We start from the raw sequence: 26,839 nt of genomic DNA, 5'->3' as shown, positions 1-26,839 counted from the left end.
CTGCACAGGCCTTTTAATTTTCTCTAATGCCCTGTGCTGGCGGGGGGGGGGGGGTGCGAGGGCAGCAGGCAAAGGATAAATGTATAGAGCAGGGGTTGGCAAACCACAGTCTGCGGGCCAAACCCAGCTGGCTGCCTATTTTTTTGTTTGGAGCGTGAGCTAAGAATAGTTTTTACATTTTTAAAGAGTTGTTATTTAAAAAAAAAAAAAAAGGAAGGAGGAGAAGGTGTAACAGAGACCAAATATGGCTTGCAAAACCCAAAATATTTACTTTACATTATATACCTAGAGAATATCACTACATATAATGTATGCTAATATATACATATATTACTTTACAGAAAAAGTTTACCAAGCCCTGGTGTAGAGTCCCAGACCTAGCATCACCAAGCAGAGTATAAATGAGTAGCTTAGGAGACGAGAGACAACAGCTCAATGACTAATGCAACACCTGATTTTCTTTGTAGGGTGCATGAGAGGAAGGTCTATTGTTATCACGAGGCTATCCTTAATTAAACAGGATACTTAAAAGGTTTCATAAGAAGATTCTGGAAGACAGTGTCACTCACTGAGAATTCAGGAACAGCACAGTTCATGTAAGTCTTATTTCCTATTGAAGAATTTAAGTCTTAAAAGGCAACAGATAGGAGAGTACTTTAGTACTCGCCTACTGCAGTCCCCAGATGCGTCATCTCACTGACTGCAATGTTTTTTTTCTAACCTTGACTCTACTCATTTCGTTGTAACTCATGCAGGAAACTTTCTGTTAAGCTTCCAAACTAGGAAGGAAAGTGATCAGAAAATAATGATTGAGGATTTCCCTGGTGGTGCAGTGGTTAAGAATCCGTCTGCCAATGCAGGGGACACAGGTTTGAGCCCTGGTCCAGGAAGATCCCACATGCCACGGAGCAACTAAGCCCGTGCGCCACAAGTACTCAGCCTGCACTCCAGAGCCCGCGCCACAACTACCGAAGCCCGCGCACCTAGAGTCCGTGCTCCGCAACAAAGAGAAGCCACCACAATGAGAAGCCCATGCACTGCAACGAAGAGTAGCCCCCGCTCGCTGCAACTAGAGAAAGTCCGCGTGCAGCAACGAAGACCCAAGGCAGCCATAAATAAATAGATAGATACATAGAAAATAATGATGGAAAGTAAAGACAGGTAAAGATAAATTAAAAAAAAATTACTTCCCCAGGGTGAAGTATGAAATATGAAGTACTCACTGACTTTGGTAAGTTAAAGAGGCATTGTTAGCCCCAGAGCAATCACTGAAAAAAATAAAAAATAAAAAGGGGTATAGGTAAGAAGCCAATAAAGGAAATAAAATGAAACCTTAAAAAAATTGTCAATTAACCCAAAAGAAGGCAGGAAAAAGCAACAGAGGAACAAAAACAGAAAAAAATGAAAAATAAAGATGGTCAACTTAAATCCAACCATGTCAACAATTACATTAAATGTAAATGAACACCCCCAATTAAATGACAGAGATTGTAATACTGCCTAAAAACCAAGATTTAACTATATATTTTACAAACACATATATATGCAGAATGACACACCAAAAAGAACCCTACCACATGTGCTGTCTACAAAAGACGCATTTTAAATATAAAGACACAGATAGGCTGAAGGTAAAACAACTGATAACAGCAAGCTTAAAACAAATTACTCTTCCTAAGAAGGAAAATTACAGTTCAGTCCCACTAATGGCAAATATGCAAGAAAGGAGGAATGGCTTCTCAGTGAGAAATGTGTTTCACACACAGATCTGTCACTCCACCTTATCTGATATTAGCAGGACTAAAGTCTCAGACAAAATCTACTCTACAGTAAGTCCCCTACATACGAACGAGTTCTGTTCCGAGAGCACCTTCCTAAGTCCAACAAAGTTAGCCTAGGTACCCAACTAACACAATCGGCTATACAGTACTGTACTGTAATAGGTTTATAACACTTTTCACACAGATACATAAAAAACAAACAAACACACACAAAAAAACATTTTTAATCTTACAGTACCTTTTTAAAATACAGTACCTTGAGAAGTACAGTAGTACCAGCTTTTACGCTTGCTTCTGGACGTGCTGGGCTTGAAGTAAAGACACGGTACTACTGTACTCTACACAGCACTGTAGAGTAAAGTACACAAAAGCACAGCCACTTGTAGATCCCACATGCCGCGGAGCAACCAGGCCCATGCGCGGACTTAGCTGTCACACGTGTGACAATGTACGCCAGACACGTGAACAAACTTAGGTGACTGGATACGCAAATGCACGTTCGCATCTTTCAAAGTTTGCAACTTGAAGGTTCGTATATAGCGGACTTCATTTCCACCAAAGCTCAAGCCACCCAAGTGTTAACAAGCATAGAGAAGAAAAAAAAATGAAAGAATCCAACTGCTTAACTTGCCTTTCTGTAAATTAAGAAATTACCGGGATAAAAAAAAGAACTTCCTGGGAGATAATACCTACTACTATTTTATACCCTCCTTTCTGGTGTGTAATTGTACACAGGTATGCATTTGAAAAATATAAACTGTAATATGGACAGGCAGTTCCAGTAAAGGTAAACACTATGCCCTAAAAGGAAATAATCATGTGAATATCTGAAAGGTTATCCCAGACACAATCACAAGACATCTGTGACAGACTTTGTTTCACATAGATTTTCCTAACTAACGAGTTTCTTGAATTGCTTGCTCCGATTATTTTAGTGATCACAGGGTATCACATGCAAAATGAAGTCATCAAACAATGCAAAGCACACACTGTCTGTTTTAAACATTTCAATGCTATGATAACTAGGATCAATGACTGATTTTATTTTTCTTTATAATTACCTACTCTTCTTCCTAAACCGGCAGGGGCTCTTCATCCTAGCAAAGACATTAAATTTGAACTATTTTAAGGATGATTTCATGGTCACAAGCAGGGGAGATCATATAAAGGGAAAAATCACCAAGCCAACTGCAAATAAACTGGCAAATAAGATTTTCATTACACAATCGGTGCTTGCGCTATAGGAAAATCCTCAAGAGTATAATTTTTTTAGTGCAAAGATACCGCCGTCAAGGTAAATTTGACCTTGAATTACCATGTCTTGCCACCATTCTTCCACTGTCCTAAGCTGTCAAATACACTGCTAACATTATAAAATCCATAATCTTATCTTTCTACCCTGCGAACACCCTCTCCTCAGACTGTAAGTTAAGACCCCCATATATATTTTGCAAACGGAGGACTACTCCATACAACCGAATCAACCACTGCTCTGATCCCTAGCCCTGAAATCATGTAATACCTGTGATGTTTTGTTTTCATGGGTTACCAATCTGCCTCCAAGCGAAGTCCATCCTGTTTAGCAATTCTAGAGTGCTGGTTGATACCTAATGTGCTAGAAAGATAACAACCGAAGTACTGAGGGCCTCTAAGCCACGGCAAACAGGCAATTCTAGTACTGGCTAACTTATACGTGGCGTGGGCAGCATTCCCTTTCAGCTGCTCCTGGTCATTCTACCAACTTTATAAATAAAGATGGTCGTTAACCACAAGGATAACAAGGTGCTTAGGAACCTTATTATACTTTTAATTAATTAATTTTATTTTCGGCTGCGTTGGGCCTTCGTTGCTGTGCATGGGCTTTCTCTAGTTGGCTGCGAGCGGGGGCTACTCTTTCTTGCCGTGCGCAGGCTTCTCATTGCAGTGGCTTCTCTCTGTTGCAGAGCACGGGCCCTGGAGCGTACAGGCTTCAGTAATTATGGCACGTGGGCTCAGTAGTTGTGGCTCACAGGCTCTAGAGCACAGGCTCAGTAGTTCTGGCACACGGGCTTAGTTGCTCTGCAGCATGTGGGATCTTCCCAGACCAGGGCTCGAACCCGTGTCCCCTGCATCGGCAGGTGGATTCTTAACCACTGCGCCACCAGGGAAGTCACTTAGAACCTTTTTTTTTTTTTTTTTTTTTTTTGCGGTACGCGGGCCTCTCACTGTTGTGGTGTCTCCTGTTGCGGCGCATGGGCTCCGGGCACGCAGGCTCAGCGGCCATGGCTCACAGGCCCAGCCGCTCCGCGGCATGTGGGATCTTCCCAGACGGGGGCACGAACCCATGTCCCCTGCATCGGCAGGCGGACTCTCAACCACTGTGCCACCAGGGAAGCCCTAGAACCTTATTTTAAATGCTAATTCAAGTTTCAACTTTTCTCAAGTCTTTAATTCATGTAATTTAAAAAAATTCCCTCATTAAAACATCCCCTTGATCCATTTTTATCTTGATAAAAACATTTTCCAGTGGGTAATTTACAAGCATCTATGATGGATGGTTTAACTTTATATCCTGGGAGTTCTAATGCCGATGGTATTCATGCTCTAAGAATGAGCTTACCTAGTATGCTGAAAAGACAAAGGAAAAGACAGTGAACAGACTGGGAAGAGAAGGCACCCTAGTTTTTTCATACATCAGAGTACGAACTCCCCGGTTACTGGCATAGATGCTAAACATTAGCTCAACAAAGAATAACACAAAACAGATCAAGAGATTAACTGTAAGCTGGCAGAGTGTCTGCCTAGATCATGATGTTGTTACTAGACAAAAGACAAAGGTCTTGGGCATGACACAAAACAACAATAAAAGGCCAAAAAGATCCAACACAAAACCTTGCCAAAACCTTCCCTTCATCCCAGTGTGGTGTCATTATGAAAACAATCATATTGAGGGCAAATACTTTGTTCTAACTGTGACTGTAACTCCACAAATTCGAACCATGGGCCCAAGTATAACCCATCCCTGAATATGACATGCTGTCTAGCACCACTCAGAAAGGAGATCAGAGAAAAAGACTCGAAGCAAAGCTAGAATGGGATTCTTAAAACTACAGAGACTTTAACAACCCAAAGGAAAAAACAATGACATCAGCCACGAAAGTTTTCAATAACGTAAATGTATAATTTTTCTAGTCCCTCTAAGCCTCGGGGTGAGGAAAATAAATACAGATTTTTAAAAATTCCATCCTTTAAAAAAAAATTAAGTTTCATCAATCTATATATTTTTTGGAGCACTGAAAAAATGCTATCACCATCAACTAGGATAGAGAGATGGCTAGCTTTCTCTTCCACTTTCAGGCTTCAAACACCAGTGTCCAACAGCTTTTTTGAACAAACTCAGTGATCAGGTATGTGCCCACACGGCCTGCCCTGTACTTACCTTCGTGTCACAGCCATATGTCTCCCGAATGTCTTCATCAGAATCCGTCTCTTCATCATCATAGTCCACCGTTTGCCGAGGGGAAGAAGACACACTGCTCACCACCCGGTTAAAAGCAGACTGCTGGAAACTAGGCAAGTGCCCCTAAACAACAAGCAATCCCAAGATGAGCAGAGAGACACACTACAAAAACGTGAGTAATTAATGTATGCTTAAGACCACCAAAACCTAACAAACCTGCAAACTGGCTAACAGAATTCAACAGTTAGTACAGATCAAATTATTTGATTATAATGCTAAGGTCCACCTGAATGATATTTCCAGGTAATACCTCACTGAAACAACCTTACGTATATACCCAAAGAAAATCCTATGGGCGTACATGCAAAGAGGAAATTACGCGTAATATAGTTGCTAGCAACTTACTGTTATTTTCCTAATCTACTGGTAAGATAGATTTGACTTACTACTTACACACTGACAAATATTATCCCAAGAAACAGGAAAAAAAAGAAAATTCTAAACTTGCCTGTAAGTCTGGATTGGCAGCGGCTTTTTGGAGCTCTGCGCTGATGATCTTTTCAGTTTTCTCCCGAGCTGCCTGCTCCACCATCCGCTGGCTCAACACAGAGAGCTTGGCCAGGGCAGAGGACAGCTCATCTGTGGCCAGGGCTTGCCGGGCCCTGTCCTGCCAACTCATTGCACGTTCTGTCAAACACTGAAGGGCCTCTCCTTCAGGCAGCCGTACAGGCAACTTCTGAAGGGATACCAGGAGGGACAGAATGGTCTCTAGCCTAGGTCTTCGAGACCGCATACAGAGAGGGCAAAGGAACTTTACTTCTTTAGCCTGCCAGCTAGACCCTTTCTTCTGGGAACTTGACTTAGGAAGAGGAACACAGCTGTTATGAAACCAGTCTTTGCAGAGCTCACACTGGAGCATAAACCCACTTGCTGTCTTGCGGCAAATGCAAAATTTTACTTCTTCTATGCGGTCTACCATTGACATCTTGGCTAGGTTGGCTGCTCTGAGGGAATGCATGGCTTCAATCTCTTTTTGCTCCCGTTCTTTGAAAACTGCCACCTGTGTACAACAAACATTTAAGTGAAGGGAGTCACTGCAAAATACCCCAAAAGTACCAAATCTTCAAGGCTAAGGGATCACCTCCATGTTGTAGCCTCACGGTGACAGAGCACTGTCTTTTTTTTTGGCCACACCGCACAGCATGTGGGATCTTAGTTCCCTGACCAGGGATCGAACCCGCCCCCCTGCACTGGATACACAGAGTCTTAACCACTGAACTGCCAGGGAAGTCCAAAGCATTGTCCTTTTTTAAAAAAAAAAAAATCAGTAATTTCTTAAAATTTGGGGCAGCATGACAGTTTCTGTGCAAACATTCCTCATGTGCAAAATTCGCAAGTACTCACAATTCGCATCCGTAGAGTACTTTTTAATTCTTCTATAGGGTGCAGTAGAAAGATGGTATGCCTTGAAATCAAGCAGCCTTGGTATGAGGCCTGGCTCTTACACTTAATAGACTCCTGATCCGGGTTACAAGTTTTCTGAATCTCAGTCACTACTAACCACTTTTTGCTGTTTTAAGGATTAAATACGATAACGTATGGAAGTGCCTAACTTGGTGCCTGGCACAAGATAAACGATCAATACTGACTCCTCACCCCCTTGTAATTCATCCTCTGGGGGAAAGTCTGATACAAACCAATTTTTATTTCTTTCTAGGACTTTCCAACTTATGTAGAAGAAGAATGACAAAGCCTGATGACTAATTATAACAAGGTTTTATGTAACTCATTTCAAAAACGTATATAAAAACAAAATTTAATTATTATGAATGTTGTCAGGGCATTTCCTTTTTAAACTCCGGTAGCTTTGAAGCAGTTCTGAAATAACTTCCAGTGCTATTTTTCTGGCGAGACTAACTTACTGGGCAGGCTCTCTAGCAAGAAATTATTTCCACCGGCCTCAAAACAGGATCATTTAGGCAGAAAGAGCCATATGAACTCACTTAGTATATGCGACTCACTACTACTACATATTGCCCAAACTCATTTTATTTTCTACTTCCTCAGTCTCCTTGTAATTGTAACATATTCCTCCTACTCTCCAACAAAACCCATAATTTTAATTCGCTACAAGCATCTTACTGCACGCTCACTACACTACTGAATGCTGCTAAAAGAGGCAGACACTGCACATTGCAGCTGCTATCAGCCGGCAGAAGTCCTTTGAAAAGCACAACAGCACTAAGCACCAAATGCTCTGAAATTCTAGCCCAGTAAATCCCATTCCTAAGAGTCAAGTGCAGGAAAGTGATGTGAAGAAAGGAAAAGGCTGTACAGAGCAGTTCACTTTGCTATTACCCGTAACAGCGAACTCCTAGTAACAACAAAAACGGTCAATATCAGAAAAGTGTTCAGCAAGGTATGGAAAACTTGATGGAATATTAGATGACTGCTAAAATAACAATAAAGAAGAGAGATGGAAAAGACAATGTTAGGGAGAGAGAAGAGTAAACTTTTTATATTCTTTGATTCCAAATATTAAAAAAGATGTGGAATATGTATAACCATAAAGCCAAAGATAAAGTACACAAAAATAAAAATAGTTAAGAACATAAAAAACAGTGATTCCGCTAATACCTTCATAGAATTCTGTATTCACCAAGCAAATTCAAGATGCACTACATAATTTCTTACCACTGTGGCTGTATCTCTGGTTTCCTCCAATCCCTCCTCCAGATCACTCAGAGGTTCAAGGTCCAGATCCTTTTCTTTTTCTTTTTCTATTAGTTCTTTTACTTTTTTCCTTCTATTTTTTCCACTCCCATAAATACCAATGTCAGTTCGGGGACTAAGCACCTACAAAGATAAAACCAAATATGGAGCTCTGGTTTAAAAAAAAAAAAATCTCAAAACTGAAAATAAAATGAACCATTTACTGACCACTCACATGTCTTAGACACGTTCTTATGAACTTCATATGCATTATCTAATTCAAAACTCCCAACAAGCCTCTGATGTAGGTGGTACTATCGGCACTGTACAAACGAGGGAAACCAGAAAGGCAACAACTTGCCCACAGACACAGGGTTAGCACTAGGAAGCCAGTCCTCAAACATGAAAATATCTTACTCCAAAGTCTATGCTCTTAACTACTATGTTCAACTGTTCAACATGAAAAAGGGTAATGAGTATTGAAATTTGTGCTTCTCACTATTCACAATAGCCAAGACATGGAAGCAACCTAAGTGTCCATCAACAGGAATGGGTGAAGAAGATGTGGTACATATACACAATGGAATATTACTCAGCCATAAAAAAGAATGAAGTAATGCCATTTGCTGCAACACAGATGGACCTAGAGATTACCATACTGAGTGAAGAAAAACAGAGAAAGACAAATATTATGATATCACTCCTATGTGGAATCTAAAAAAAATGATACAAATGAACTCATTTACAAGACAGACACAGAGTCACAAACATAGAAAACAAACCTATGGTCACCAAAGGGAAAAGATGGGGGGAGGGATAAATTAGGAGCTTGGGATTAGCAGATACATACTACCTATATATGAAATAGATAAACAACAAGGTCCTACTGCAGAGCACAGGGAGCTGTGTTCAGCATCTTGTAATAACCTGTAATGGAAAGGAGTCTGAAGAAGAATATATACTTGTGGGGCTGCCCTGGTGGCGCACCGGTTAAGAATCCACCTGCCAGTGCAGGGGACACAGGTTTGACTCCTGGTCCGGGAAGATCCCACATGCTGCAGAGCAACTAAGTTCATGCACCACAACTACTGAGCCTGTGCTCTAGAGCCCACGAGCCACAACTACTGAGCCCGTGAGCCACAACTACTGAAGCCTGCGTGCCTAGAGCCTGTTTTCCGCAACAAGAGAAGCCGCCGCAATGAGAAGCCAGTGCACCACAGTGAAGAGTAGCCCCCGCTCGCCACAACTAGAGAAAAGCCCACGCACAGCAACGAAGACCCAATGCAGCCATCAATCAATCAATCAATCAATTTAGAATATATATGTATAACTGAATCACTCTGCTATACACCAGAAACTAACACAACACTGTTAATCAACTATACTTCAATTAAAAAAGATTTTTTTTTAAATTTGTGCCTCTGAGAAATAAGATCTTTCAGTGACAGAGTCCATTATAACAGCAGAGATAACATCAGGCTGACTTCTTTTTCTAGACATAGTATTAGATGAACTGGAAACAAGTCTGCCCAAGGCTCCAGATTACTGGTCAGCATCTGATATTACCCAAAACGGAATCCCCTGTGTAACCATGACCGGCTAAACTGAAAACAACCCTCGCCTCAGGTATTACATCAGCAACTCCTGATGAGGGTGCTGAAGTGCACACACATAAAGTAAACCGCCCCTCACCTGGAGCAACGTGTGGCTGGAATTCTTCTTAAGAAAGGTCCTCCCAGTCCGTTCTCTCCAGGCCCGTGCTGCCGCCACTTGTGACTCCACCTGGGGCAACGCATCAAGACGCACAGGGAGAGGGCGGCCTTTGGCAGATAAGCTTTCCAGCTGCTCCAAGTAAGCATAATTGCTGCCACTCTGAAGAACAAAGGGCATCCTTACACAGTTTGCAATCTCTTAGAAAGTCTGGCAATATATTGTTGGTAGACCGCACAAAGACTTTAGCGTTAATTTTTTCATTAAATATTATTCTTTGAACCTAACTGTATCAATATCTCTTGAATTAACAGAGCCTTCCAACGTCCTTTAAAAAAAGTTTGCGTAAATTCACACTGTCAAAGATTTTTGTTTTATTAATTAACAAGGGACCCAGTGAGATGTAAAAACTAGTTCAAAGGACAATCTAAAAACAAACATATATAAATGCAATTAGGAATGAGGAAAGGAATTTGCTAGTAGATGGAAACAGGTATTTAACATCATACCCATCAATGGAATCATCTTTTCTACAGTGTGGAAAATCATTTGTTCCTTACAAATTTAATTACTTTTCTACAGACTAATTCATTCACATTACTATCATTTTTAAACAACTGAGAGAGGTGTAAAATAGCTTGGTCAAAGAAAGTCTAAGGCATACACTCCTGGAATCAAACCATCCTGGATGGTTCGCTGAACGACATCCACCGTTCTACAGAAAGGACATAAGTAACCTCTTCTGCCTGTTTCAAAGCCTTTCACAATTTTCCAACTACTACAGAGCAGTATTTTAGTTCTGGTAACCACCTCCATTTTATGTCCTACAAACACAAACAAGAATGGATATTTTCCTTCTAAGTCACAATGTTTCAATATTTCCACATAATGAAGTAATTATTGCTTTTCAAATTTATACGGCTTTAAATTTACTAAATAACTGAATCATTACAGGAAGTGAGAGTTAACGAGTAATCCATTCCAGGGACTCGGCAAGAATATCAGAAGTAGTAGGCTGGCAGCCTGTAGACAATAATTCAGCGCGACACCTCAGAGTGCATCAATCCCCCAGCAGACAGAACACATAACCTTTCCTATAAGAAACTGTGTATATCCCCATAACATTCATCACTACTCAGAAGCTATGAAGGAAAGGCATCGTGTTTCGTGCTGAAGTGACATTCCAATAGTTACTTCCCACGTATTACCTGACATATTTGCCTATATATCCATTTTAGAAGTTACAATGAAATGGAAAGACAAGAAACTTAAGTCCAATTTTTAAAAAGAATGAGAAGGTTCTAGCCATAAGAGATATTATAATGGTATCATTAAATCACTATGGTACTAGGATAAGAACAGACAGAGAAGAGAATAATTGAAAGAGAAAAGAAAGCTCAGATACAGATAGGCTCAAGAAATATATTTACTACTACTCCCTTTCGTGCCCAGCTACAGCCATCTGACTATAGAATACCTTCTGGCTAAGCCCCGACATAGACAGCCTCTCCCAGGCGACGTACCCTAAAGGGCAGCAGAAGCTGTCCACTCTCTTAGAGCTGACAAGCCAGTCCTCCCACTGAAGGGAAGCGTTTGGTGAGGAACAGTCCTCTATAATCACACAGGAAAACCATGACAGCTACCTCTACCTGCAGGCTCGGTCCTTCAATCGTAAGCAGCCAACTAAGGGTTCTCAGTCACCTGAGAACAACCAACTGCCTGAAATAGGTCGAAGATGAAACAAACAGAGGAGCTGTCTGATGAAAATAGATAACTTTAAAAAACAGAACAGAAAGAGTAGCAGTTAAGCAGGTCTCAGAAAAAGTCAACTGAAAAGAGAAGTCATTAGAACTTGACACTTAGAATACTCTTTCTAAGGGCAGCAGCTTAGGGGGAGAGGTGGCTTCCTCTTTCTTTCAGTGTAGTTCTACGATAAACAGTATTTACATACTCAATACGGTAAACGCTGCCTAACGGTTTTGTAATTCAGAAGAAAAATTATGTATTCAAGCACACTTTCATCTCTATATAACGCTTAGCTCATTGTCTTGAACTACAGATGTATGATATATGTCTCGCCAACTAGAATATGCAATGTTGAGGTCCAGGGTTCTATCTTTACACCCTCCCCTTAGTTTCTGCTCCCAAACAACCAGAATAGTAGCAAGAGTATTGTGGGGTTCAGTAAATGTTGATTTCAGTTTCTTTTTCTGCCACTTATTTTAAAAGTAGCTGGGGGACAGCAGGGTGGAGTGGGGGGAATAAATTAGGAGTTTGAAATTAACACATACACACTACTATATATAAAATAAGTAAACAACAAGGACCTACTGTATAGCACAGGCGACTATACTCAATATCTTGTACTAACCTATAATGGAAAGGAATCTGAGAAAGAACACAAATACATGTATAACTGAATCACTTTGCTGTACATCTGAAACTAGCACAACGCTGTAAATTAACTATACTACAATTAAAGAAGGTAATTGGTGTACATGGCAAGAAAGTCAGAGAACACAGCAGGAAACAAACTACTGCTAAGCACTAACTAAATGGCTAACTGTCATCTTTCATAGCAGGGAGTCAACAGAAACAAGTAACGTTTAAACAGGTAATATATATTTTGAAATAAAAATCAGATGGAAAAACAAGTGAATTTTAAGTACATAATTATTTTAGTCCAGTTATTCTATTCTAAAGAATTAAAGGCTTAAAGGATTCATCTATGAGACAGCATTACCTGAATGGTAGGACAATTCAAAAGGCTCTTTACCTGAATAGCTTCCACTTTACTTGTCCATTCTCGAGCCTTTTGTAAGGCTTCTTTCAGGGACAACACATTGGGTAGAAAGGCTGGAATATTCTTAGCTTCATTCACGATGCTTTCTAAACTTGCCACACTGTGCCGTGGTCTTAAAAAACACAAAAATAGGGTGTAGATGTGTGAGGAAAAGCCAAAACACTACTACCAACACTTAAATAACATTCTAGAATGTGTAATGAACTTTCATACACATGACTTCACTTAATTCTTACCATAATCCTATAAGGGAGGCAAAACAGGTATTACCTCTATTTCTATTTTACAGACAAGAAAAGTTTAAGTCAAAGTAGGTCAATTATTTTCCCCAAAGTCATTTAAAGTAGTAAATGGCACACATGAAACACTGACTCAGAATGAATCTCAGATCCCATGCTCTTTTTTTCACTACACTAAATTACTTCTACTTTAGTTCTCCACAATATCTGAAATTGTCAGAGATGCATATTAAACAGCTATGTAGAAAGCAGTAGTCTAGAAATCCATTAACGTTGACCAAGTATATTTAATTCAACTACTTTCATTAACACCTTGTTACACAAAGATGAAGAAAACATAGACCTTATCCTCAACTCATCAAAATACAAGGTAAGAATGATACTTGTACTGAGAACTAAGAACAAATTACTGTAGGTTCACTACCACCGGAAGCAGTAATTAATTCTGCCTGGGGGAGTTGAGAAGGGTTTTGAATTAGGCCTTAAAGAAGAAGTACAATTTGGTCAAGTGAAGGGTTAAAGGAAAAACAACAGGAATATAATGAACAAAGACATAGAGAAAAATTAAAAATAAGTTTAAGATGGGGGATGGTGAGAATGGGAGGTGGGGCAGGAGTAAAAGCAAGAAGCAGGGAACTTGGCAGGAAAGAAAGACGCAGGTTGAGAGGTCTTGAGAGACATGAATTTTCCTATGTGAGCAACAGGAAGCTACTGAGCGTGGAAACAGTTTGACCATCCATGAATCCTGCTATGTGCTGGGCACTGTGCTAGGTCCTAGAGATGATGAATGCACACGACTGACAGAGTCCTTGCCTCAGAAACCCTTTCATCTGGGGGGAGGTGATTATTAATAAAAAGTTACGATACACTGTAAGTGCAATGCTAAAGGAAAGTAAAGATGCTATCAGAATATACAGTAGGGGAACTTAACTGACTTGGCAGTGAAGGAAGAATTCCCAGAAGTGACCTCTAAGCTCGCTTACCCTTTCTGAATAGGAACTAGTCAGGAAACCTGGGACCAGACACTGGGTAGGGGTGGTGGAGGTGCACCACAGGGGGTGGGCAGAGGGCGAGAGTGTTCCACAGGGGAATAAAATAAACATGTGCAAAGGTTCAGAGACAAGACAGAACACGGCAGGTCTGAAGAACGGGGGGAGGAATCACTATGTTTAGAACACAGAATGCAAGAGGGAGGATGGCAAGGGGTGAGGGTAGATATTTAAGCAAAGGGCTAGATTACAGATGGCCTTATAAGTCAGGTTAAGGAAATGTGAACTTCATCCCAAGGGGAATGGGAAACAGTGAAGGGCTTTAAGCAAGGGAGTCAAACAGTCACAGATGTATTTTAGGAAAATACTAGTTTCAGTGTGGACAATGGCTTACTGAGGGGTGAGGTCATAGACAGAACCTGGTGCTGTGATCCAAGCCATCTGTAACAACAGTCCAGAGAAAAGGAATGGAAGTGAAAAACACTGAGGAAATATCATCAGTGTGACTTGGTAGCTAACTGAGTCTGACGGCAAAGAAACAGAAGGGTGGGGTCAAAGTTAATTTCCAAAGTTCTGGCTCGTTCAAATGAGTGAAAGAGGGTGTAAGTCAAAGAAAACAGGAACAAAGGGAAAGAGCAGGGGAAGGAGTTAACAAGGGTAATTTTGAATATGGGGAATTTGAGGTACCGATGGGACATCCTATGGAATTATCTAACAGGCAGACGGTATCTATAAAAAAAAAATCTATGTTACAGATGAGAATTTGACATTAATCAGTATAAAGATGGTAAATGGAGACAAGAAATTAAGATGAAATTTCCAAGGAGGTGTAAAGAGTGAGAAGCGGTCTAGGCCAGAATCTTGAGGAAAGCCATTCTGAAAGAGGCACAGAGAGATGGTCAAAGACAAAGGAGGAAGATATCCAGAAAGGAATGGTGACAGTGAACCAATGCTAAGAGACGAAGAATACGAAGTATGCGTTTCAGAAAAACAACTCAACAGGAGCTAGAAAAGGGAGGATTCACCTTCCCACTATCCCCACCAACCCCATCAGTCCTCTCTTTACCAACTTTATTCCCTTCACGACACTATCTGAAATTCACACACTCATTCACTTATTCACCTGTCTCTCCCCACTATGTCGGCTCTATTTTAGAGCAGGGACCTTGTGTCTTTTCCCTATGGCCTCCACAGCACTTAGAAACAGCACCTGGCGTGTAGTAGGTACTCCATAAATACTCACTGAATTGCAAAGATCGAGGGAAAAATGTAACAGTTATGTAACTAGGTCAGTGACAGTGGAGTTGAAGAAGAGAGATTCAAAAGGCATTCTGGAGGCAAAAATCACTAAAACTGGTTAAATGTAGGAAAATGGGAAAAAGACAATTTTCAAGTATTACTAGCAATAAAATTTCACTCAGCAGACGACTGTCAGTTGTATCAGGTGTACCAAGTCATAGTCTGCACTCCCAAGTTATTTAACTTTTCCCATTTAATACGCTCCCACCTCCTAGAACTACCATGAATCTGAAGACATAGAGTGATCTGAATGCTTCCGATAGGAAAAGCTATAAACTTTATTATATATTCTCAGTGGCATCTGGCATCCAGCACACACGGAGCCTTCTCCTGGCTGAACAGAACCGTGTTGATCAAATCATGTGCGGGAAAGCCTATCAAATGCATGCAAACTACGTGACTGGCGAAGCAGTTAAGTACATGGAGACGCTGGAGTGAAGCGGAAAAGGCTTACGCTTGTGCTGTTATTTGACAGCTACGTGATCTCTGTGAGCGTCCCGGCTTCCTCATCCTCACAAAGGAAATCGCACACACACTAATCGTAAGTGCTGAGAAAACACTTTCGTCAAGAGCATTACCGCCAAACTGATGGACGCTGTACTTCAATCCCAGCAGCCCAACGGGTGCTGACGCTAACACCGCACGCTCTCCTGCCTGCCTGTCGGATCTCCCTCTGCTTTCCTGCGTGAATCCCCCATTCATGTGAAGACCACTTCACTTCTGCCACCTAAGCACATCCTACACACTCCTTAAGCTTAGCTTAGGACATTTCTCTTACCTCCCCTTCCACTTCGATCCCACTCATTCTTCAAGGCTCTGTGTAGGTTCTTACCTTTCTCTCAAGCGTCTCTTCTGACCACCTAGGCTAATAATGACCTCTCCTCCTCTGAATCCTTCTAGGATTTTTCTGGACCTCTCAGTTAACAACATACTGCAACACAGCTTTGTATTTCTTAGCTCCTAACTAGAGTGTCAGTAATGGTAGGGCTCCTACTAAAACAAGTACTCTGCACACAGTGTGCACACAATACTTGAAACTGTCTGTATGCAGCCCAATCTGGTAACTTAGTGACCAGCCAGGGAAGGCACAAAACATTTAATTAAGACCCTCATGTTCCTCCTCCCTTTCCACTCTCCAATCTAGTTATTAAAGACGTGACAGTCACCAACATATGTGTTCACCTTGCCTGCAGGCAGACCTTGGCCTTTTCCTCCCATCGCTCAGAGACCGTGAGGAGCTCCTGAAGCTCAGCCATCGCTTTCTCCACCGCATGGTGGGGTGCCAGCCCCACCCCAGAGTCTATCAATTTCTTCATGACATCCAAAGTGACCTGCTGTGGATCTGACAGGGTCAGTCGTACTTCGTCCAACCATCGGGCCTGCTGCAGCTCTTGCTTTAGCCGGGCTAATTCAGGTAGCTCCACGTAGAGACCAGAGCCCATATCTACCAACATCTGCAGTTTGGAAGAATCTGGGGTTTCATCCATCATGGCCTCCTGAGCACGTTCATGAAACTCTTCCACATCGTCCAGTAGATTCTGAAAAGACCAAAAGAAAAAAAAGAAAAAACAAACTTAAAAGACACAAACTGAGTATGGAATACATACAGTTCAGGCAAACTACCAAATTCTAGACTATCTAATAATCTCAGCATCATAGCACCAAACAGATATGATAAAGGCAAAAATATGTTTCTCTGTAATTACATACTCCTACTTTTAAATATGATTAATTCACTCAAAAAATATTTAATGACTGCTGACTTAGTTACAGGCACTATTCTAGGCATACAGCATTAAGCAAAAATACAAAGTCTTTGTCTTCAAGGAACACATATTTTAATGTAAGTGGCCAGACAGTGAAGACATGAATAAAATGTTTCGGTTAGTTTTAAGTGCTATGAAAATGAAATGGGGCAATACAATATGATATAATACAAAAGTGATCAGAGGGAATGGGGGGGAGGGGCATATTACTTTGCAATGACGGTCACAAAAGACAGGTGAGCCAAAACTAAAATGAGGAGGTAGAGGGGGGAACCGCATGGAGACCTGGAAGAGAGTAGTTCAGGCAGGGCAAATAATCACTGCAAAAGCTTTTAAAGAGGAATGAGCTTGTGTCTTGCTCCTAAGTGGCTGATGGGGAGCAAAGTGGAAGCAGGAGAAAGTAGTTAAGGAATAAGCAGAGGTCAGATTACATAGTGCCTTGTAGATTAATTACAATGAGTTTGCATTTCATTTGAGTGGCTTTGGGGAACCACTGGGAGGATTTTAACCACATGGAAGCGGAATGATTTTATTCCTATTTTATTACATAATCACTCTGGCTACTGAATAAAAAATAAACTTTCAGGGACAAGAGCAGAAGAACAGAGACCAGTTAAGAAGCTGTTGCAGTAACCTAAGTGGCAGATTCCAGTGGTTCAGAGCCTAACTGAAGCAGTGGAGGTGATGACTAGTTCACTCTGGGAGACGTTTTGGAAATAATACAACAGGAACACCTGTTTAGAGATGGAATGTGGTGCATAAGGGAAACAAAGGAATCAAGAATTTTGATTCATTAGAAAAGGCTTTTAAGATGTCTTTTAGTCTGCCAAAGGCAAATGCAGAGTATGCAACTGGATGTACAAGTCTGCAGAAAAGAAGAAAGGCAGAGCTGGGAATCAGCTGGACATAGGTGATATTTAACGTCACCAAAGAAGTTATTAAAGAAAGGGCCAAGACTCCCAATATACTCCAAACTTAGAAGCCAAGCCAAGGAGAAATCAAAAAGCTTCCCTAAAGAGAAGGAACTGTGAATTGTGAATCTAAGAAAACCAGAGAGTATGGTGTCAGATGTTTAGAAAAGAAAGTCTCTCAGGAAGGAAAGCATGGTCAACCAGCAAAACGCTCTTATGACATGGGGTTAAGACAACACAACTGATACTGGATTTCACGGTTGATAATCTTGGTAAAAACCATTTTAGATACACAGCCATCGCCAAATCACAAAAACACACCACAAACTATCGAAAGATTACTAACTATGCAGATTCATGTATTTGATACTTTTGAGATTTTACATATTCATTAAACCATGAGGGCCCTGGCAATTTCGGAGTTCTGCATTTTTAAAAGTTCATGAACTAGTAATCACTGATACATTCAGATTCCTTTAACTAATTTTTTACATTTCAATTACATCTAAGTTAAACGGAGGTTCTGGCTTAAAATTAATATAGAAAAAAATATTCTAAACTAGGCTTAGTTCCAGAATTCTAAAGGGGGAATCAAAGACTAAGAATGAAGCCAAGAGTTCTTATTGCCTACTAAAAATCCTTAAATAGCAGCACTTATTTGAGAAAAGAAACAAACAGAACAAAAAAACCAATCTAGACACACTATTCTCTTTACCCAAAACAGGAGCCCATACTACAAAGGATATTACCCAAAAAAGAATGCGATACTCCACCTTTACTTGTCGAGCTTGGCTGATGACACATGGAAGACTAAAAAGCTGTTGGACAAAGGCCTTCAACTCTTCCACTGTCAGTTTGGTCCGAGTCCTCCCACTATCTGGGCTCTGCCTGATGTGAAATAATATTGAGACGTAAGTAAGAAAAATTCACAGTCATTCCCATATCAAAGGGGTTTCTAGTCTCTTCAGAATTCTAACCCAAGAAATCCCAGAATACTAGTGTTTGAGGGATTTCACTGCAATGGTGATCACTTCCAAATTAAGTGTTTAGCTCTTCGGGTAATGACTCAAAGATTCAACTCTCCAAGTTACAGTTCCTCCAATCTCACAAGTATTAAACATTTCAAACATTTAATAAATTCCTCACAGTAAAATGTTAAGTTCACTGATAAAACTAAATCTTCTACCTCAAGAAACTTAAGATATAGGACAAAGACCTTTAAAACCTGGCTTAGGAGACTATAAACCCTCAGAAACTGATTCAAAACTATGTCAGTATGTGCATTTTTCTAAGAAAAGGGTCTTCAAGCTTTCGCCAGATCCTCCAAGGGGGTCAGTGACCCAACGACAGGTGAAGAGTCACTGATGGATGTTGCTAAGAAAAGTTCTCTGATAAAACAGAATATAAAAAAACATATAAAGTAATTAGAGACCCAATGTGAACTGCTATAGAAAAAGGCATTCAGATACAAGAAACGTGTTGGAATTACTAAGAAACAGTACCACAGGGAATTAAACACACGTGAATTACATGAAATTAAGGGCACATACTTCCAGCTCTGTAACAACAGCCTCCCCGGCACCCAGGTTACTCTTTGCTGCCACCTGCCTTCAGCCTGTAGTGTCGTTTATTTACAAAGGCTTAGTGCACACCTACGCAGTGCCAGGCATGCTTCAAAGCACAGCAATAACAAAAAGGATGAAAATCCCCAACATTCTATTCTAGCATACCTTCTAGTGGGGCTGGGAAAGGAAGAAGGAGATAAGATAATAGATAAGTAAATTCATCTATCAGGAGGTGACAGGGACAGAAGAAAAACAAAGCAGGAAAGAAGAATAAAAGGCTGCAATTTTACAGAGGTCATCAGAGAAGGCCTCTCCAAGAATGCAACGTCTGTAAAAGACATGAAAGAAGTGAGGGAATAAGCCACCTGGGTATCAGGGGAAGAGAACTCCAAGCAGAGCCAAGAGCAAGCGTGAAGGCCCTAAGCAGGAAGACACTGGTGTATATGAAGAACAGAGGGAGAGGGTTCAGGGTGGAGCAAGAAAGAAGGGAGACCAGGAGACATGGTTAGGGCATTACTGGAGGAGGGAAAACACGGCCTCAAAAGACAGGGCAGGGCCTCACAGGCCAGTTAAGGCTTTGCCTTTATTCTGGTCAAAACAAAACAAAACAGAAAACCATTGGAGAACTCAGCTCTTCTTAGTCTTACCTGTGCTTCTGCTTTTTGCTCAGAAGCAGCTGAGCCACAGAAGCACAGGTCTCAGCTTCTTTTACAGCATCCCTGAGTTTTCGAAAGAGATCATTTTCTGGATATTTCCTATCCTCAGCATCTTCCAGCATTACTCGTAATTCAATCAAATCTGTAAAAATAAATTAAATGCCATATACTATGACCACAGAAAATAAAAAACCATTCACCAACCAATTAGCAGAAACACATCACAGCTGTGAAAATCTCACCAATACAATAAAAGCTTATGACCAGGTGCTCGTTTCTAATCCTTAGACAATTTCTCTTTCTCAATAAGCCTTTAATGTTAGTCCACTGGTAACAATGGGGTTCCCAAAAATATATGATACATCTGCTGCAAGTTAGCTATTTGTCCCATTTTATATCAACTTTTTCACTTAAAAGAAGATTCTCAAACAGGAAATTAATTCTGTAGTGAAGCAACCCATTAGTCTCAAATCTCATATGAAGCCTAGGATTTCTCCTTCCTGGAGGAAAACAAAACAACGCCTCTTGCAAAGTGACAACCATTTCAGTGTGTGCTTAGAAAAGTGACAACCATTTCAGTGTGTGCTTAGAAAAGGAAGAAACTTAACCTTTCTTGTGGCTGAAGTTGGCAGCTAATGCTTCTGTAACACGACTGACCCAAGTGTCATACGACTGTGCCCTGACTTTCACACCATACAGCAGAGAAGGGAGGTCCTCTAATGGGTAGCGATATCTAAAAAAAAAAAAAAACACCACACAAGAAAATAAAAACTTCCAAAAACCAACAACTTGAAAATAAATTAAAATTGACATACAATCAGCTTAAGGAAAGTAAAATGGCCAGGGGAATGGGGTTTTGGTATATACATAAAAAGAAAATCTAAGAAGCCCACAGAGTTTTAATTCAGGGAGAGACAAGGAACATGTGAAATCAACTTGATAAAACAACTAACTTTAGGTGCCAAGTTTAGGGCCAACTTTAATGGGCTGGTCCTCAAGCAAGGAAGCAAACAGACAAGAGGTTACCAGTCCAAACACAGGGAAGGGCTTTACAAAGGACAGTACTGACATTAATTTTAAAAGACGGTAACAGAAGTTTTACAAGAAACTTCTGGATACCTAAGACATTTTTTCTGCATGGGGCAGGGGCACAGATCAGTTGGATGGTAGAGACACACAAGCCGCTCAGGATTACAGGAACACGTGAGAGCAGAGAGAAAACAGGTGGTTCTGCATGCTGAACACTGTCGCTCATCATCGGGAACAAGTTCAAACACTTCTTCTTCCGACATCAGGACGCCCTGAAATACAATTGATGTTACCACATCAAGTCTTTCCAGTCTTTCGAGCATCAGAGAACTTAAGTTATTAAATTTTCTTCTACTCTGACAATATAAACATGGGAGGTACAATGGCACATCATCAAAATACTTTCTAAAAACACCACTAATTTTTTTTTTTTATGAGCAAGACTAAACCTTGGTGTCTAAGAATGCACATGTGACTGAGGAAACATTTTTAAATGCAAGAAATGATTACTACAAACGTTAAAAGTCATTTTTTGAGGGAAGGAAAGGAATCTATAATTGGGAGGTACTTTGAAGATGGCTGACAGATTTTTTTTTTGCACAGTAAGCCAATATTTTTGTATTTACTAGTATTATTTTCTAATATATTTTGCCCTAAAGGCCTTTTTGTATATGCAATTTTTAAAGGTTACACTCTATTTATAGTTATTACAAAATATTGGCTAGCTGATAAAAGTTCTATTTCCTGACCATACTGTGATGACAACAAAGTTTACTACATAATAATTCACGAAGTTCTGTTTGTCTTATGTGGTTTTGTTTCCTATATAAAATAAGAAAAAGATAAATCGAAAATAAAAATTACTGTCCCCAGGGACAATATACCCTTGAACCAGAAATATTAGTAACCTATAATCTAAAAATAACACTGATCAAACATATGCAAGGATAAAGAAATGTAAAATTAAACTATGCAAATCTAAATATAATCTACTTCAAAAAGGCATCGAAAAGAAAGCTAATCTTTTTTAACAAATTTTATTCTTTCTTTCTTTTTTTTTTTGGCCGCCCTACTGCAGCTTGCAGGATCTTAGTTCCCCGACCAGGGACTGAACCCTGGGCCCTCAGCAGTGAGAGTGCGAAGTCCTACCACTGGACCACCAGGGAATTCCTAAGAAAGTTAATCTTTTATATACAGAATGGATAAACAACAAGATCCTACTGTATAGAACAAAGAACTATATTCAATATCCTGTGATAAACCATAATGTAAAAAAGTATATATGTAAAACTGAATCACTCTGCCATATAGCAGAAATTAACAACATTGTAAATCAACTATACGTCAATAAAAAAATATCAAAGTTAAAAAAAAAAGCTTATCAAATTCAGCATGCCACTTTAAGAAAGTAAAGACACTTGAAGTGCATTTTACAAAGACTTCCATTTAATAGACAAGGGGGTTCTGTTTACAGTTTCTACTTACTTGAGCAAGGTACTTACACACCAGTAAATAAAGAAGTAAATCTGGTGGAAGGTAAATGCTGTGTATTATATCCCTTCCAACTTAAAGATTAACAAATACCAGCATATTAACAGATCAGAGAAGTTTTACAGTAAAGAATTCCAGTCACTGTGCTTCCCTGGTGGCGCAGTGGTTGAGAGTCCGCCTGCCGATGCAGGGGACGTGGGTTCGTGCCCCAGTCCGGTAAGATCCCATATGCCATGGAGCGGCTGAGCCTGTGAGCCATGGCCGCTGAGCCTGCGCGTCCGGAGCCTGTGCTCCGCAACGGGAGAGGCCACAGCAGTGAGAGGCCCGTGTACCGCAAAAAAAAAAAAAAAAATATTTCTTTCCTATATACCAGCAATGAACAAGTGGAATGTGAAATTAAAAACATAATGCCATTTCATTAGCACTCCTAAAAATGAAATACAGTTGACCCTTGGATAACACAGGTTTGAACTCTGTGGATCCACTTACATTCAGATTTTTTTTCAATAGTAAATACTACAGTACTGTACAGTCTGTGGTTGGCTAAATCTACAGATGCGGAATCATGTGTGCAAAAGAACAGCGTATACAGAGGGCTGACCATAAATTTTTTTAAGTAATTTTATTTTATTTATTTATCTTTTGGTTGCATTGGGTCTTCGTTGCTGTGCGTGGGATTTCTCTCTAGTTGTGGCAAGTGGGGGCCACTCTTTGTTGCAGTGCGTGGGCTTCTCATTGCGGTGGCTTCTCTTGTTGTGGAGCATAGGCTCTAGGCACGCAGGCTTCAGTAGCTGCAGCACGTGGGCTCAGTAGTTGCAACACGCAGGCCCTAGAGTGCGCAGGCTTCAGTAGTTGTGGCTCACGTTCTCAGTAGTTGTGGCTCGCAGGCTCTAGGGTGTGCGGGCTTCAGTAGTTGTGGTGCAAAGGCTTAGTTGCTCTGCGGCATGTGGGATCTTCCCAGACGAGGGCTCAAACCCATGTCCCCGCATTGGCAGGCAGATTCTTAACCACTGCACCACCACGGAAGGCCCTGACTATAAATTCTACGTGGATTTTCAATTCAGTGGAGGGTTGCCACCCCTAACCCCCATATTGTTCAAGGTTTAACTGTACTAAGGTACTGAACAAAATATGTACAAGGAAGAAAACTACAAAACTAATGAATGAAATCAAAGAACTAAGTAAATAGAGAGATATTCCACGTTCACAGATAGAGAAACTCAATACTGTCAAGATGTCACTTATTCCCAACTTAAATCTGTAGATTCAGTGCAATCCCAATCAAAACTCCAGCAAGTTATTTTATGGATATTGACAAACTAATTCTAAAATTTATATAGAAAGGCAAGAGACCCATAATATCCAACTCAACACCGAAGAAGAACAAAGTTGGAGGACTGACACTACTCAACCTCAAGACTTACTATAAAAACTACAGTAGTAACCAAGACAATGTGGTGGCACTAACGAAAAAATAGACAGATCAATGGAACAGAACAGAGAGCCCACAAACAGTTGAAAATCACGTCCACACAATAACCTGCATACACATGCTTACAGCAGCTTTATTCATATTACCAAAACGTGGAGGCAATCGATGTCCTTCAGTAGGTGAATGGTTAAATAAACCACCCAGACAACGAATTATTATTCAGTGCCAAAAAGAAATGAGGTATTGAGCCATGAAAAGACACAGAAGAACCTTAAACACATATTACTAAGTGAAAGAAGGCATTCAGAAGAGGCGACATACTGTATGATTTCAACTATATGACAATCTGGAAAAGGCAAGACTATAGATAGTGAAAAGATCAGTGTTTGCCAGGGGTTTGGGGGGCAGAGAAGATAAACAGGGAAGTGAAAATACTCTGTATGATACCTTAATGATGGATACATGTTGTTATATATTCATCCAAAGCCATAAAATACACAACACTAAGAGTGAACCATAATATAAACTATGGATTTGGGGTGATTATGGTGCGTCAGTGTAGGTTCATCAATTATAAAAAACGTCCCTCTCTGGTGGGGGATACTGGTAACACAGGAGGCTGTGCATGGGTGGGGCAGGGGATAAATGGGAACTCTCTGGACCTTCTCTCACTTTGTTATGAACTTAAAACACTCTAAAAAAAAAAAGTCTTGTTAAAACAAATAATAAAATACAAAAGGTTAATAAAAAAACCTTGATCAGGGCTTTCCTGGTGGCACAGTGGTTAAGAATCTGCCTGCCAGTGCAGGGGACACAGGTTCGAGCTCTGGCCCAGGAGGATCCCACATGCTGCGGAGCAACGAGGCCTGCGCGCCACAACTACAGAGCCTGAGCTCTAGAGCCCGCGAAACACAACTACCGAGCCCGCATGCCACAACTATTGAGCCTGCACTCTAGAGCCCGCAAGCCACAACTACTGAGCCCGCGTGACACAACTACTGAAGCTTGCACGCCTGGAGCCTGTGCTCCACAACAAGAGAGGCCATGACAGTGAGAAGCCCTCGCACTGCAACGAAGAGTGGCCCCTGCTCACCGCAACTAGAGAAAGCCTGCGCACAGCACCGAAGACCCAACACAGACAAAAATAAATAAATAATTTATTTAAAACAAACAAATAAATAAATAAATGAACATAATCAAAACAAAACTTTAAGAATACAGGTATAAAGTGAGAATAGTAACTATCAGGCATATATTAACGTATCCCCAAAATGTAAAAAAAAATGTTTTAAGAAGATGCATTTGCATCTTACTCTTTCTTGTTTCTTTCACAGGTAATTCAAATAAATAGAAAAACAAAGCTAACCATTTAGCAAATATTCTTATTTCTAAGTCAACTTAAATTCTTAAAGATAACCAGCATTTAAATATTTTGTAATAATAGTATTTATATCATTTCTAAAATATATAGTTTTATATTTTCTTTTATAGATTTTTTCCCCCATTTGTGCCAATGAGCAGAGTAGTTAAATTGGATCAGCTTTACTTTTCAGATCCAAATTGCTAGTCCACTGTATTCTTCCTTAGCTTAAAACTATTTTCACTGTCTTAAGACTCTTCAGGTCTAGGGCTTCCCTGGTGGTGCAGTGGTTAAGAATCTGCTTGCCAACGCAGGGGACACGGGTTCGAGCCCTGGTCTGGGAAGATCCCACATGCCGCGGAGCAACTAAGGCCGTGCTCCACAATTACTGAGCCTGCGCTCTAGAGCCCGCGAGCCACAACTACTGAGCCTACGCACCTAGAGCCCGTGCTCTGCAACAAGAGAAGCCACCGCAATGAGAAGCCCACGCACCACAAGGAAGAACAGCCACCGCTCGCTGCAACTAGAGAAAGCCCGCGCACAGCAACAAAGAGCCAACGCAGCCAAAAATAAATAAATTTATTTAAAAAAAAGAAAGAAAGAAAGTGGACTGTACGAGAGCAGGAGGAAGCATGGTACAAACCCAGTGAGGCTACCTATGTAGGGAGGGTTAGGGAAAATGGGCCTAGATGTGGCTGAAGACATAGATTTTCTCATTTACTACCCATTTCAATATGATCAATGTTTAGTTTATTCTAAGCATTCAAAATCCCAACGCTGGGTTATTCGGTCCTTCTTATATTCATTAAAAACTTAGAATGCAGGGAAACACAGATTGATTAACTCTGACAGTCTGCAATCACCAGAAACATAATTTTTATTCAATTACAAAGCTGAGAGAGAAAAAAAATTTTGAATTTTCTTGCTTAAAGAAGTAATACTATATGTAGGAGATTTTAAAAAATACATACATACCTAAGAAATTCTACCTGATAGGACTGCATTTTTAAAACTCTGGAGATGAAGACATCAAGATTCCTAAAACTTTTTCAACTTAAAGAAACCAAAACGGCAAGTACAGAAGTGGGAAATCTTCTCCAAACCAGTAATTTTTGCGTTCAACTTCTAAAGGAATCAAAGATGAAAATGGATTCTTTCCACAGGTTTAAATTTTGGTATATCCCGTGAGCAGTATCAGCTACAGGAAACGTACTCAGCAAACTCACCATCTGCATAACAGACTCCCTTAACCGTGTCTCCTCTTCAGTCAGGAGAGTCAACTCCTTGCACACCATGGCGGCAAGCCCCACGTCCAAGCATTCCGGATCTGCTGCCATCTTGAAAATCAGTTCCTCGTGCGAGAAGACACAATGGCGCCTCAGCCGACGGTAATGACTGACACACTGACGGCCAATGGGCAACTGAAAACAAGATTCTCAAATTAAATTACTTGCTTATAACACATTCCAGAACAGAACCACTACTTACCCCCCAGATCCTCTCTTTTATTATAAAGAACAGAGAATAACAACGTCCATTTGAGCATAAGAGGTAACTGTAAGTATTAAACCCTTACCACCCAGCAAGAATTTCAAAGGCCTTCCCACAGGAAATTCCCATAATGTGAGATGTTGAGCTGCTGGCCTAAGCTGATTTT

The 26,839-nt window shown here is 40.5% G+C and overlaps 1 protein-coding gene across 4 annotated transcripts in view; it reads right to left on the bottom strand.

Annotated features, from left to right (window-relative positions):
• KDM5A (lysine demethylase 5A) overlaps window positions 1-26,839 on the bottom strand; it is a 96,420-nt gene that overhangs the window by 35,593 nt on the left and 33,988 nt on the right. For all 4 annotated transcript variants that reach the window (XM_022577253.3, XM_089920118.1, XM_022577255.3 and 1 more), the window contains exons 14-24: window positions 26,409-26,603; window positions 20,990-21,171; window positions 20,479-20,603; window positions 19,862-20,012; window positions 18,423-18,537; window positions 16,155-16,510; window positions 12,419-12,557; window positions 9,625-9,804; window positions 7,915-8,076; window positions 5,729-6,280; window positions 5,200-5,343 (exon numbers count right to left, since the gene is read on the bottom strand). In XM_022577253.3, coding sequence (XP_022432961.1) covers window positions 5,200-5,343; window positions 5,729-6,280; window positions 7,915-8,076; window positions 9,625-9,804; window positions 12,419-12,557; window positions 16,155-16,510; window positions 18,423-18,537; window positions 19,862-20,012; window positions 20,479-20,603; window positions 20,990-21,171; window positions 26,409-26,603 — 2,301 coding nt within the window. The remainder of the gene's footprint in view (window positions 1-5,199; window positions 5,344-5,728; window positions 6,281-7,914; window positions 8,077-9,624; window positions 9,805-12,418; window positions 12,558-16,154; window positions 16,511-18,422; window positions 18,538-19,861; window positions 20,013-20,478; window positions 20,604-20,989; window positions 21,172-26,408; window positions 26,604-26,839) is intronic.

The sequence above is a fragment of the Delphinapterus leucas genome, chromosome 11, assembly GCF_059928025.1.
Source record: "Delphinapterus leucas isolate spDelLeu-1000000601 "Yukka" chromosome 11, BTC_Dleu_Yukka2, whole genome shotgun sequence".
NCBI classification, from domain to species: Eukaryota; Metazoa; Chordata; class Mammalia; order Artiodactyla; family Monodontidae; genus Delphinapterus; species Delphinapterus leucas.
This window is presented reverse-complemented; position numbering and strand designations above follow the sequence as displayed.